This window comes from Astyanax mexicanus, chromosome 18, assembly GCF_023375975.1.
Source record: "Astyanax mexicanus isolate ESR-SI-001 chromosome 18, AstMex3_surface, whole genome shotgun sequence".
In the NCBI taxonomy this organism is placed as follows: domain Eukaryota; kingdom Metazoa; phylum Chordata; class Actinopteri; order Characiformes; family Acestrorhamphidae; genus Astyanax; species Astyanax mexicanus.
This window is the reverse complement of record NC_064425.1, coordinates 38,366,872-38,381,199: the sequence shown is the minus strand read 5'-3', so window position 1 is coordinate 38,381,199 and position 14,328 is coordinate 38,366,872. Positions and strand designations below refer to the sequence as shown.

The window sequence follows — 14,328 nt, the reverse complement described above, 5'->3', positions numbered from 1 at the left end:
ACCTGCACCCACTATCAGACCTCACTACAACTCCCATAATTCACCTGCACCCACTATCAGACCTCACTCCAACTCCCATAATTCACCTGCACCCACTATCAGACCTCACTACAACCCCCATAATTCACCTGTACCCACTATCAGACCTCACTACAACCCCCATAATTCACCTGTACCCACTATCAGACCTCACTACAACTCCCATAATTCACATTACCTTACCATGAGCTCTCTGGCCAGTGTTTAACCTCACTCAACAGATAACAACGCACCACTTTTTGTGTGGTCATTCCCAAAACAAGCCATCCAAACATGTACCACTATTTTTAGGAAATTTATTTGAATTGGAGAGTTTAAAATCCATAAATAAAATCTTTTACAATTTTCCAGTACTTTGTAATATACTGTGTAGCAAGGAGCAGGATGGTGGTTCAACTAATTGCTTGTCATGGAGGCTGCCAGTCTGCCAGCTTTGTTGCCATCTTTTGCAATCGCAAACCAGAAATCTAAACTGTCTTCTTTAGAAATGAATCTAGGATCTGTTTGGATCTGACAGCAGTTTTGTTTTGTCAAGTATGAAGAACTTGTGGTGAATATTTAAATCCTGCTTTTTTTTGTGGAGCGACACACTGCCCCAACTGCTGGTGTGATTCTCTGGGGAGCATCGATCACAAATGGCAGTCAGTCACCTATAGTAGTGATACGAGGGACAATAACAGCTAAGTGTTGTGATATGTGCAGCCACATCTGTTGTTGCCACTCATGGCAGGGCTTTCAAGTGGCATTTTTCAGCAGGATAATCCTCATCCACACACTGCAAGGGTTTTCCAGAAATTCCTTCAATAGATTGCAATAGTTTCTTGGCTGATCTGCATGGTCATCAGATTTGTCACTTAATCAAGCAGCTTTGTGGGAGAAGTTGGGAGCAGGATCTACAGGCCAAGCTGTATCAACAGTTGTGGATAAATGTGCTGCAGGATTATATATGTAACCTGTATTCCTTGATTCAACCTATTTTGCCGATAGGGTTTCCATTATAAAAGCATCTATTCACTCTAATATTGAAATAACTTACATATACTATTATTTCATTCACACATATAAAGAATTCCTTTCTGCCAGGTCCAGAGGCATGCAGACATAGACATCAGCCCTTTACTCTGCCCTTTATCAACCAAAGTGCCCTTTTGAAACTTCGGGGTTTTTTTTATATATATTATTATTATTAAGATTTTACTGAGGCCGGTTTGAAATGATCTTTTGCAAACCTGAGCGATTAAAAACGAGTGAAAACAGAATGTCATGAAATCAGCTCACACACACCCGACCTCTCTCTTCCTCTGTCATATTGAAAACATTCTGTTGTGTTGAAGTTTATCATTACAGCACCAGCTTCAGCTATCCTTCCATACCTTCCCACATTTTTTAAGCACAGTGTTCTTTCTTTTCTTCCACTCAGGCGTGGCCAGTACTCCTGATGGTGTCAAGTATAAGGTGATCGAGTTACCGTATCACGGCAACACCATGAGCATGTTCATTGCTCTGCCGTCTGAGGAGGCCACACCGCTGGCAGCCATCATGCCTCACCTCTCCACAACAACAGTGTCCAGTTGGTCTACAGGCGTGATGCGACAGGGGAAGATCCGCCTCCTACTGCCAAAGTAAGCAGAGCTGTAAATAATGATCCACTAACAAACATTCAGACCTGTATGGATGTGTGCTCTGTGTATTTGTAGCTGAAACTGAAGGTTAATTTGTAGAGCTCTAACTGTGCATCCACACTGAAAAGCGATGAAAGCAGCAGAGCGACCGGAAATCATTCATGTAAAAGTTTAGATCAGATTACAGAAAAACTCTGCAGTATTCTGCTGGCGCAAATTTGTCTAGTGTTCTAAAGCGCTGCCACTATGATCAGGAGATCGCTGGTTCAAATCCAGGTCATGCAGCTTGCCATCAGCTGCCGGAGCCCTGAGAGAGCAAAATTGGCCTTGCTCTCTCTGGGTGGATAGATGGTTCTCTTTCCACTCATCACTCCTAGGGTGATGCCAATCAGCACAAGGCGTCTGTGAGCTAATGTATCGTGTATCGTTGGGCTTTCCTCCGAGCGCTCTGACTACTCGGCAATGCTGCATCAGCAGCAGTTAAAAAAAAAGGTGGAGTCTGACTTCACTTGTGTCAGAGGCTGCTAGTAGGGTGCTAGTCTTTACCCTACTTGTGTAGTGGCATCACTAGTGATAGGGGATATGCAGCTGAGGACATTTGGCCCAGCTAATTTGGGAGAAAATGGGAAAAAAAGTACAAACACTGAAGATTTGTTCCCTTCATTAAATGGAGGTAACAGCATGTTTGTTGCTGGTAAATCACTCCAACAGTCAGCAAAACAATCTTACTCATATTCAAAGAGCAATAATACTATTATTCAATTCAGTATTTATTTATTTAGATTTTTACAAGACAGTTTCCCTCCAAAAAAATAATAGAGAGAATGTTGCTTATTTGTTTAAAATATCAGCAGATTCTAAGTAAATAAACATGTACCAGTAATCGGTTGATTTTGTAATTATTCAAGTGATATAAAAATTTAATTAGGGTTGTAAACCTTGAATAAATAAAGTCTAATAGGCTCCGTTTATTTATACTGGTTTACTCAATGATACAGTTTAGTCCAGCAGACGGACACAAGAGTGGAAGCAAGCCCACTAAGAAACGAATGCATACCTTTCTACTTACTGATCCTCTTTTTCCTTTTCTCTTTCCATTTTTTCCATCTTCTCTTTCTGTTTTTCAGGTTCACAGCGGAGGCGGAGGTGGACCTGCAGGGCCCTCTCTCTGCTCTGGGTATAACAGACATTTTTAATGAGGGAAAAGCTGACTTCAGACACCTCAGTGAGTCTTCATAAAATCTGATTTATCTAAAATGTGCTTTAGTTGCTGCATAAAACACATCGTCACATCAACATATTATCTTACTAATGAATGCATTCAGCTACTTTAAGTTACACCCATTGCTGACGCAGAGGTGCAAATACACATAAAAACACACACAGCTTGTCTAGACCCTACAGTATTGCTGCTAATAGAACAGGACCCTTTCGAATAGATCAACATAACATGAGCCTGTTGGCACCATACCTAATGCCAGGCGTGGGCTTTAGAGGGGTATAAAGCCCCCATTATTGAGCTGTGGAGCAGAGGAACTGTGTTCTCTGGAATGATGGAGCTCCACCCAGTACTTTTGGGATGACGTGAGGAGTTGGGGATGAGGTGGAATCTCAAGGGAGAGTTTCTTACTGATCTGATGAAATCTGTGCCAAGTAGACTTGATTCTGTTTTGAGAGCAAAATTACTTAGGCCTTACTTAATATTATTGTGGCATTTATAATAAAGGGCTTAATAATTAGTTGAGTTTGCTCTGGCTCTGCTTTTGATGTAGCTATGGCTGAACATACAGTGACAGTCAAAGGTTTGGACACACCTTTCTATACAAAGTTTTTATTGTTTATTTTTCCCTACATTGTAAATGAATGCTAAAGTCATTCAGACTATGAAGGAACACATAAGGAATCATGTAGTAATTTAAAAGTGTTAAACAATACTAAATACAAAATGTGAAGCATTTAGTTGCTCTTATCTGGGGAGCTGTTAACTTGCGGCTTCTGAGGCTGGAAACTCTGATAAACTTATCCTGTACAACAGTGGTAACTCTTGCTCTTCCTTTTCTAGGGCAGTCCTAATGAGAACCAGTTTAATTTTTTTCATTAGTTTTTAATGGTCTTTGTGACTGCACTTAAGGATACTTCCAACATTCTTTTTTTTTTCAGATTAATTGATCTTCATTTCTTAAAGTATTTTTTTCTTCAATTTAGTTGAGTAGTAGTTGGCATAATCTGGATTAGAACATTACTCAAATATTCACTATTCACTGTATACCAACTCTACCTCTTCACAACTTTACAACTGATGCTCTCAAACACATTAAGAGACAAGAAATTCAAGTATATAACTCTTAATGAGGCACAGCTGTTAACTGAAAGCCATTCCAGGTGAGCTGACTGAGAAAATGCCAAGGTGTGCTAAGCTATCATTTAAGCAAGAGGTGCTACTTCAAAGAATCTAAAAGTCTTTTGTTTACTATATAATTCCATATTTTTTTTTTATAGTTTGGTTGACTTCAGTAGTAATCAACAATTCAGATGCAATTTTAAAATAATAATGAAAAAACACAGAATTCCAGGTGTGTCCAAACTTTTGACTGGTACTATACATTATACCAATTGACAAAGACAATTCTGCAATTAACTTAGCTTGGAAACGACATTAGCATCTGGGTTAACACGCTCTAAAAGGAAGGAAGAGGGTAAGTGGGCAAACTTGGCATCACTGTCACATGTGTGCATGTCTTATAATGAAATATAGGAGGGTTGCTCATTGCACACAAATAATAAAATATAGTCAAGTATAATTTTGGTCGGCCGGCCACTCCTGGGAAGGTTCACCACGTTTCCATATTTTTGCTGTTTGTGGATAATGGCTCTCATTGTGGTCCCAAAACTTTAGAAATGGCTTCATAACCTTTCCTAGACCGATAGATCATGCAGCTTGCCATTAGCTGCTGGAGACCCGAGAGAGCACAGTTAGCCTTGCTCTCTCTGGATAGGTAAATGGCGTTCTGGTTACTCGGCAATGCTACATCCACAGCATACAAGAGGGAGGCGGTGGCTGACTTCACATGCATTAGAGGGGGCATGTGTTAGTCTTCACCCTCCTTGTGTTGCGGCATTACTAGTGATAGGGGGAGTATAGCTAAAAAGCGTGTATGGTTTCCCAGGTCATATAAGACCAACATTTTGTACTAATGATTTGCAACTCAGACTTAAATTAATGACTTGTAGGCCTATTACAATAATACAATCATTGAGTATTGTACAATATATGGACATGACCTCCATAATATTTGCTGACCTATTTATTTCCCATTGTGTTTTGGTGACTGAACTGGTACACTGACTGTTTAAACATGTTGGTTTAAATTTATTTGATTGATGTATTATTCATAATAATTAAAAGTTCATTGCTCTTTGAAAGTATTATTTTAATATTTTATTATTATTTTATTTTATTATTATTTTTCGCTCAGACATGAAGGAAAGTCACTACATTACCACATAAGACTGTTGTTTTGACAGTTCAGGTCTACTGATATACAGTCATATGAAAAAGTTTGGGCACCCCTATTAATCTTAATCATTTTTAGTTCTAAATATTTGGGTTTTTGCAACAGTCATTTCAGTTTGATATATCTAATAACTGATGGACACAGTAATATTTCAGGATTGAAATGAGGTTTATTGTACTAACAGAAAATGTGCAATATGCATTAAACCAAAATCATCTTGCTGCAGATGGTGTCACTGTGCATCGGTTAACAATACAGCGCACTTTACACAAGGAGAAGCTGTATGGGAGAGTGATGCAAAAGCACACCTCAGGCGACTCTGTTTGTGGCGTGCTTGCAGAAATGGCTTCTTTCGCATCACTCACCCATACAGCTTCTCCTTGTGTAAAGTGCGCTGTATTGTTGACCGATGCACAGTGACACCATCTGCGGCAAGATGATACTGCAGCTCTTTGGAGGTGGTCTGTGGATTGTCCTTGACTGTTCTCACCATTCTTCTTCTCTGCCTTTCTGATATTTTTCTTGGCCTGCCACTTCTGGGCTTTACAAGAACTGTCCCTGTGGTCTTCCATTCCCTTACTATGTTCCTCACAGTGGAAACTGACAGGTTAAATCTCTGAGACAACTTTTTGTATCCTTTCCCTGAACAACTATGTTGAACAATCTTTGTTTTTAGATCATTTGAGAGTTGTTTTGATAAGCCCATGATGCCACTCTTCAGAGGAGATTCAAATAGGAGAACAACTTGCAATTGGCCACCTTAAATACCTTTTCTCATGATTGGATACACCTGGCTATGAAGTTCAAAGCTCAATGAGGTTACCAAATTAATTTTGTGCTTCAGTAAGTCAGTAAAAAGTAGTTAGGAGTATTCAAATCAATAAAATGATAAGGGTGCCCATACTTTTGCACTGGTCAAATTTTGGTTTAATGCATATTGCACATTTTCTGTTAGTACAATAAACCTCATTTCAATCCTGAAATATTACTGTGTCCATCAGTTATTAGATATATCAAACTGAAATGACTGTTGCAAACACCCAAATATTTACAACTAAAAATGATTAAGATTAATAGGGGTGCCCAAACTTTTTCATATGACTGTAATCATAGAAGTAATAAAGTTAACATAATACAAAATAGTTAACATAATAATGATAACAGGAGTAAACAAAATAATATTAATGACAAAAGCAAATAGTTAAAGTCTATATAAGTTTCAGCAAATTCAGTATTAAAGGTTAGGTGAATAGTCTGAGGCTGGTTACATTACCTGGACACTGCCTGTGCAGCTGGTCTAAAGCAGGTATCAGGAGAGCTCAGTGGTTAGCTCTTCCTCAGTGTCCAGTCAGACGGGTGGGTAGTCATGATCTTGGAAAAGGATAAGGGATGGAATTAGTTCTGATTGGCTGTATGACGTCGAGAGAATGTGAACAGATTATCAGAGTGTGGCTGAATGACTCAGGCTGATCTGACTATACCAGCCTGACTAAAAGGTGAGAGACAGGAGGTAACATAGACAAAAGAGCGCTCTGAAACACTGGCATCATCATCTCCACCTGAGTGATCACACGCAAGTTGCGGGATGATCCGCTCACCAAAATCACGTCAAAGTTCACGTCTCTGTCTCTGAGCTAGTCCTAACTCCATACTGAGGCAGTCCATAGCAGTGCGTGGTGATTTATCTGTTGACTGTGATGTTGAGTTCAGAATTTCAGCAGCATGAATCATGTCTGGCTGTGGGCTGTAAAATGCCTGTTCGCTGAGTCTGATTGACGCAGATAGCTTTGCTTTCCTCAACTGGAATTATGCTTATCTAACAGCTTGGCAACCCATCTGTACTTAGTAGGACAGTGAGGTTATTTTTTTTTTTATGAATAATGACTTCTTTACTTTGATATCAAATCAGATCAGATTTATTGGTTTAGTGCTTTTATACAACGGATGTTGCTGTAAAGCAGATTTGCAGGAATTCAGTAATACAGCTCTGGAAAAATAATAAGAGACCACTTACAAATTTTGAGTTTCTTTGATTTTATCAAATTGAAAACCTCTGGAATAAATTCAATAGGAAGATGGATAATTACAGGCCATCAAACCAAGCTGAACTGCATGAATTTTTGCACCAGGAGTAAAGCAGCATTAAATTATCCAAAAGTAGTGTGTAAGACTGGTGGAGGAGAACATGCCAAGATGCATGAAAACTGTGATAAAAAAAAAACATCTGAATTGATTTCTGAACTCTTAAAACTTAATGAATATGAACTTTTTTTTTTTTTTGCATTATTTGAGGTCTGAAAGCTCTGCATCTTTTTTGTTTTTTTTTCAGCCATTTCTCATTTCTCTTAATATTTGTATTTGGGATTTGGGAAAAATGTTGTTCGTAGTTTTTAGAATAAAGCAACAATGTTAATTTTACTCAAACATAAACATATAAACAGCAAAATCAGAGAAACTGGTCTCGTAATTTATTAAATAATTTAATAAAAAAAAAAAGAAATTATCAGAATATTCATTAATATTATTTTACTTTATAAAGTAATAAAAATACTACTAATAATGATAATACCAAACAGTTATATACGTCTATATAAACAGCTATTCTGACCTGCACTTATCTATTTGCCACTTTCTCCACTTCACTACCATTCATTTTCACTCAGGCCGCACACAGAATTACTGTGTCCTGACGTCTTGTAATCCATTAGGGCAGGTAAACTACAGCTGTACTAACCTGCACTCATCTTTTTGTTGTGTTTTCATCCTTATTTCCTCCAACTTTAGCTGCACAACCTTCCTACATTCCTTTAGGAAAAGCACCTTTCTAGTTTTTCTTTTTTTATTATTGTTGCTCTGCTTCCCCCTTGTGGTGATTTGATTTGATAACTGAACACTGTGAAGCTACACTGAATATATTTTGTATTTATTTGCTCCTTGTTTGATAATTAATAATACTGACAATGAATTAAATATTCCCACATTGTGTGTGCCTGTGTTTATTTTACAGGTCCAGAACCTGTTCATGTATCCAAAGCTCTGCAGAAAGCCAAAATAGAAGTAAATGAGGACGGGACTAAAGCAACCGCTGCAACAAGTAAGACTGTGTGTGTTTGTGTGTGTGTGTGTGTGTTATCCCAATGTGTTTGTTCATTTGCATTAACCTATATAGTGAGGCTTACCAGCCTTATATATGTACCTTAATTATTGATGTATTTATTTGTCACTGAGTCCAAAGACTTAGCATGTATGTTATCATTTCCAATTAACATTTTAACAGCCACAAATTGTAGAATATTTCTAGCTAGCTTCATGCTAGCTAGTTTGCTGACTAAAATACAGACTAAAAACTTAGGAACACTCAATAATAAGACTAAACAACTTATAGCTTTTATTAATAAGAAGTAAACTTTATATCACAGTAAAAATCTCAGCACTTACTGTTTAAAGACGAGCCATCTAGTCTTGGAAAGCTGTTAAATTTATCACATTTTTTCTGTTAGTTATAATAAATCAGCTTAAGTCTCACTCTTGACAGGCCATTATCCTAAAGGAGTAGAATCAAATGATCTGATCAAATAAGGGTGTCTAAATTTTACCACAAGTGGCCATGGAGCATCATGAGAAGATTTAAGTTTAGTTAAGTGTAAATGATTATTTAAGGAAGGTGACATTATATAATATAATATTTTATCTTTAGAGGCAAACACTACAGGGGAAGACAGGTTACTATTAGTGCTGTCAAGCTATAAAAATAATATAAATTAATAAAATGTATCACTTTTTGCTACAAAGTTTATTACTTTATAAAGTAATAAAAATACTACTACTACTAATAATAATACCAAACAGTTATGTAAGTGTTTATAAACAGCCATTCTGACCTGCACTTATCTATTTCCTTTTTTTTTCTCATAACTCCACTTTCTCCACTTCATTCACACTACCATTCGTTTTCAATCACGCCCCACACAGACTTACTGTGTCCAAACTTCTTGTACTCCATTAGGGCAGGTAAAGTACAGCTGTACTAACCTGCACTCATCTTTTTGTTGTGTTTTCATCCTTATTTCCTCCAACTTTAGATGCACAAGGTTACTATTAGTGCTGTCAAGCTATAAAATAATATTAATTAATCAAATGTATTACTTTTTGCTATGAAGTATTTTAAATACTGAATAACCCCATTCAGAGTCGCTCCCTTTTACAGTAATAATACACCATATGTTGTGTCTGCCATTCTGTAGTGCTGTTAAAAATCTCGACAGTACATTTTATTATTTATATTCCAGTCACTACCCATACAGTGCAGAGGTGTTGTGTCAGATGTCCTCTAAGCAGCACAAACAAAGATGTTTGTCATTTGGTGGTTCCCTATTCAGTTTACTATAAAGCAAATGCTATATGGTGAATAGTGAATGAGTTTCACTACAGTGAATGTGTGCACTATTGTGAACACATCTATGTACTTAAAATTCTACGTCTTTATTTCAGATGCAGAACCGACATCTTTAGGTCACAACTATAAACTAACAAGAATGATACAGTTTATCCCTTTGGCCTGTATTTTCTCAGTGCTTCACTTTTTGATGCCGGTTTAAACGTCTTCCTCGTGTCAGCGCAGAGCCTACAGCGTAGTCTGCATGAGTATTCTACACAGCTGTGTATGTTTATACTTGGTGTGTCTGCGTGGATCTAGAAACTGAAATCTTAAAATACGAAGACTGAAATGTATGGGTGGACCTCAAGGCTTGACAGACCAATCACAGCTGCAGCTGTTGCATCTGCACTGCGTCAGCTAATGTTAGCTAGCTAGAAATTTTAGTTTTAGTTTTAGTAATTAAATGAATTAGCTGGCTAGTTAGTTGGGTCAGTGTTTTCGTGTTGACTAACAGCACACCTCGACTTCCTCTCAGCTTGTCTGGCTTGATCTCAGAATGTATGAAAAAGATCAAATTTAAAGAAATCTTATTTTTTTTCCTCAGAAACTAGTTCATTATTATATGAAATCACCTACCATTCTGAGCCTTTACATTCAGCGTCTTCAGAGTTTGAGTCATGCAGCTCACACTCGTTTCTCAGGTAATGTTACCTGATCAGAGACCCGTAAGCTATAACTCACAGCAGCCCCACCCACTCAGCTCTCCCTCCTGCCCTGCCCCTGAACCCATATACCATCCAGTGTTTTTAAGCAATTGTTCAAATTTGAGCTGAGGGTAAAGTCAGCTTTTTGCCATTTGCGATGGCCTCTTGGCTGTTTTGCAACAGTGTTAGCATAGGAATAATATATATATATATATATATTTTTTTTTTTTTGTGATCAATTAATTAATTCATTAATTTGTTCATCTCATCTAATCTGTTTTTAATGTGTGGGTAATAGTTGTAGGGGTCTATTAATGTAAAAAAACAGTATCATTTAAGTCAATGTTAAAATAAATCCAATAGGACATAAGCTGTTAACATTGTTAAAAAAAAGAGTTTTCGATACACAAATAACTGACAAGTGATGAACACTAGGGTCATAATTTATTAACTTGAAACCTCAGTACATACTTTATTACACAATTCCTGCATTTCTCCACACGCACTCTGAAGCCCCGGAACAGTATGTTTTAATTTTTTGTTTTGGAAATGTTGCTTTTAACATTTTCACAATGTTAGGATTCAAGTAGCTGGGAACGTTATGTAAAAATGTTCTAATAACAAATGTGATGCAAACCATCACTATGTCACACATTTTCAGAACGTTCCAAAAACAATATTTCTATAAGGTTGCAGGCTAATCTTCTTGGAAACTTTTCTAAATGTTTCTAAATGTTCTGTAGCCCTATCCAGATGAGAGTAGGTTCTCAGAGGGACGTCTGTGACAAATATTTTACACTTTTACTCAGTGCTAAAACTCCTGCATCCGGACTGCAATTGAAAAAACAGGAGGACCAGTGAGTTTTTTGGTTTTCTCTGTCACGACATCGCGTTCAGTAGCTTCTCCTTTTTCACTCGCTGTTGTGTTTAGGTGGATCTCCATGGAAACCTGCGCCCAAAGTGTAATTACGGTGTGCAGCAGTGGACAAATAGCCATCTGAGTAAAACACATGCATGCTCGTTCCGGACGGTAATAAAATCACAGAGGATAAAAACCCCCATAAAAGAGAATATTACCCCAAGACCCTCTAAGAAACTAATTCAGTCTAGATTGGGCTTCTGTTAGCAGGGGTAGCAAATCATTTACAATAGTTTGAAAACCACCACCCTTTACTGTTTGACCGATAAATATTCATAATTGTGGAAAACTATATAAAACTAATTGTGCTAACTTTGTTAATTTTTTTCTCTGTCTTTCTCTCTAGCTTCAATCTTGCTGGCCCGGTCCTCACCTCCCTGGGTGATTGTAGACAGACCATTCCTGTTCCTCATCAGACACAACTCTTCAGGTATGTGATGTGTTCTCATAAAGTGGTTCTCTGTTTCTTTCAGACGTTACTCCATTTAAAATGCTCTTTGGCTCTCTTTTTCTCACCTGACATCTAAAACACTCTTGGCACCACATCACCCTTAATCCACTACTGGGGCACTTCTTCATTAGAGGGGCACCTAACTGACACTTCATCATGTAGGAGAATCCTATAGTATGGAGGCCCATTTTTACCGCTTAAAAACCCAGAACATATTTTTTTTACCATTATAAAATTAAATGCTATTTATTGTTATTTAGAGACGCTGTATTATAACACCTTAGCTGTGGTCCAATCTGAACGCAGCTGGCTAGGTTGTCATTGCCTTCGAAGGCAGCTTCCTCATTCAGCAGCATTTTAACCGATAAGGAACCTCATAATGCAGTGCGTTCAGGACACGCTGTGGAATCAGTATACGTCATCACGTTTCCTAATTCAAGTTATTAAACTATTATCTCAGGATAAATCTCAAAGCAGTGGCAGCTATTTTTCTTTCCTTCTCACTTCTGCAGTAATATACTCATCCAAATACAGCAGATAAACTTACATTTTCATGATTCATGAAATTACAGATTAAATACCCTCATTTTCGTGTTTGTTAATTTATTTATAATTTATTTATATAAATGTGGTATATTGTGATATATATCTTTATCGTGATATAAAAAATTCCATATCGTGATATTTAATTTTTCCCATATCGCCCAGCACTAATTTGAACTTTACTATATTAGATTGTAGTTACTCTTTAAGCCGTATTTGAGTAGTCTAGAATCTCATGTAATTGATTAGATTAATTAGTTTAATCATCTGACAGCACTATTTAAACAGTGAATCTATACTGCTATACCAGCTGTAAACTTACAACAGTTATATACAAGTCTTTATTTCTAAAGTGTTTTTCCCATAAAAAGATAAACAAAATATTTGCAGAAATGTGAAATGTACTTGCTAGATACTGTATATAGTTTTTGATGTCCTAATCACATCTCTGTTGTTTTCTGCAGGAACTATTCTGTTTGCTGGTCAAATCAACAAACCGTGAACAAGCTAACAGAAGGACACACACTGCTGCAGTACATTTCACTCTCATTTGGACTGTGTTCATTTAGGACGAACACCGCTCTGACTGTTCTGTTGAACACTATTTTATTTCTCTGTTTATTTACCTTCATGGCAGGTCAGCTCCTGTTGTTACATTCAGTTTTGTTCTGATTTGTTTGTGGGTTTTTTATGAGTTAAAAGATGCCTAATGTGCCTAGTGCAAATGTTTCCACTATAAAGATGTTCATAATTTCAGCATTGAATCATTTAACCAGCAGTTTCTCCTTTTATTAGTTTATATTTTCCACACATAATCAATCAATCCGTGTTTTTTTTTTTTGTTGTTGTTGTTTTGTTTTATTGTATTATACCTTTTCCACTGTTGACTTTTTGTTTGGGCATCAGTTACATGCATTAATGTTAGTTCTGTCCAAATAAAAGTAGATTATATATATATATATATATATATATATATATATATATATATATATATATATGTATATATATATATAACATTTGTAACTTTAGTTAATTGTGTATTTAATAAAGTATGCAAACATACTTTCATGCTTTTTCTTTTTATTGTCTTGCTTGGATGAGCTCAGCTCCAGTGGCAATGTTTATTTACTTTTTTAAGGGTTTTTTAATCACAGGAATTGTGCTTGAAAAGTATGGAGCCCCTAAAGGGCCCTGGGTAGAAAAAAACCTAAGAAAATGACATTGCATTCCCTCGCAAAAGTTTTGCATTATTTGCAAATAAAAAATGCATTCCCTCACAAAAAAAAATTGCGATCCCTCGCAAAAGTTTTGCATCCTTGGGACAAAATACATGTTCGACAAAGCGCAAGCATGTAGGACCCGAGATGCCCGATGTCAATGCCTACGTTAGGGCTTTTAGCATTTTTACCCTGCAGATTTAAAACACACAACATTTATTTCAGCTAAGGTCAGTTGTATTATGGTAATGTGTAGTACAAGCATTTTAGAATAGTTTTTAAGCTTGTAAACTTGGTAAATGTAGTTTGAAGAAAGAAACACCAGATTAGAGCCTGTTGCCAGTAGAAGTCCCAATAGATGTAGGTTAGTATATTTGTATAGAATAAATCACTGTATCATGATAAAGTTATGGTAAATAGAGGTAATTTGAAACTGCTTTTGTATTTTTTTTATATTAATTATTAGTTTCAATTTACACTTTAGTGCAATGACAGTGAGTCCATGTTGTTTAAAGCACAAGAAATAATAAAAAAAAGTGTAGGTCAGCGCATACGTAGTGCCTTTAGGAAGCACATATCGATGGGTAGCATAACTTGACGGAACACCCTGGAATTCCCACAGCGCATGCACATCTAAAATCACTTGTGTAGACACAGACATGATAAACGTACTACAATACGTCTCGGTTGAATTTTAAATATTATTTAAAGGTAATTAATTTCTACTGTGCCATATGACATACTTTTAGTTTGGCAAAATGTGCCTCGACTTCCCTGTTCCTCCATCTTGTGGGTAATGCAATTTGGGAGAGGTTAAGGTGCACTTATTTCCTGATGTTGTGCTCGTATGAAGCCAAGTACACTGTCTAGGCTGGAGTTATCCTTTCTTCTAGAAAGAACTGCTGTTAGCAAATGTAGTTTGCGCTCACTTGCATAATCA

At 36.8% G+C, this 14,328-nt stretch overlaps 1 protein-coding gene across 1 annotated transcript in view; it reads left to right on the top strand.

Annotated features, from left to right (window-relative positions):
- Positions 1–13,124, top strand: part of serpine2 (serpin peptidase inhibitor, clade E (nexin, plasminogen activator inhibitor type 1), member 2) — a 29,464-nt gene extending 16,340 nt beyond the window's left edge. The window contains exons 5-9 of the mRNA XM_007237463.4: positions 1,460–1,661; positions 2,789–2,886; positions 8,184–8,270; positions 11,524–11,607; positions 12,636–13,124. Of these exons, the coding sequence (XP_007237525.3) occupies positions 1,460–1,661; positions 2,789–2,886; positions 8,184–8,270; positions 11,524–11,607; positions 12,636–12,673 (509 nt within the window). The 3' untranslated portion in view covers positions 12,674–13,124. The remainder of the gene's footprint in view (positions 1–1,459; positions 1,662–2,788; positions 2,887–8,183; positions 8,271–11,523; positions 11,608–12,635) is intronic.
- Positions 13,125–14,328: the final 1,204 nt, after the last annotated feature.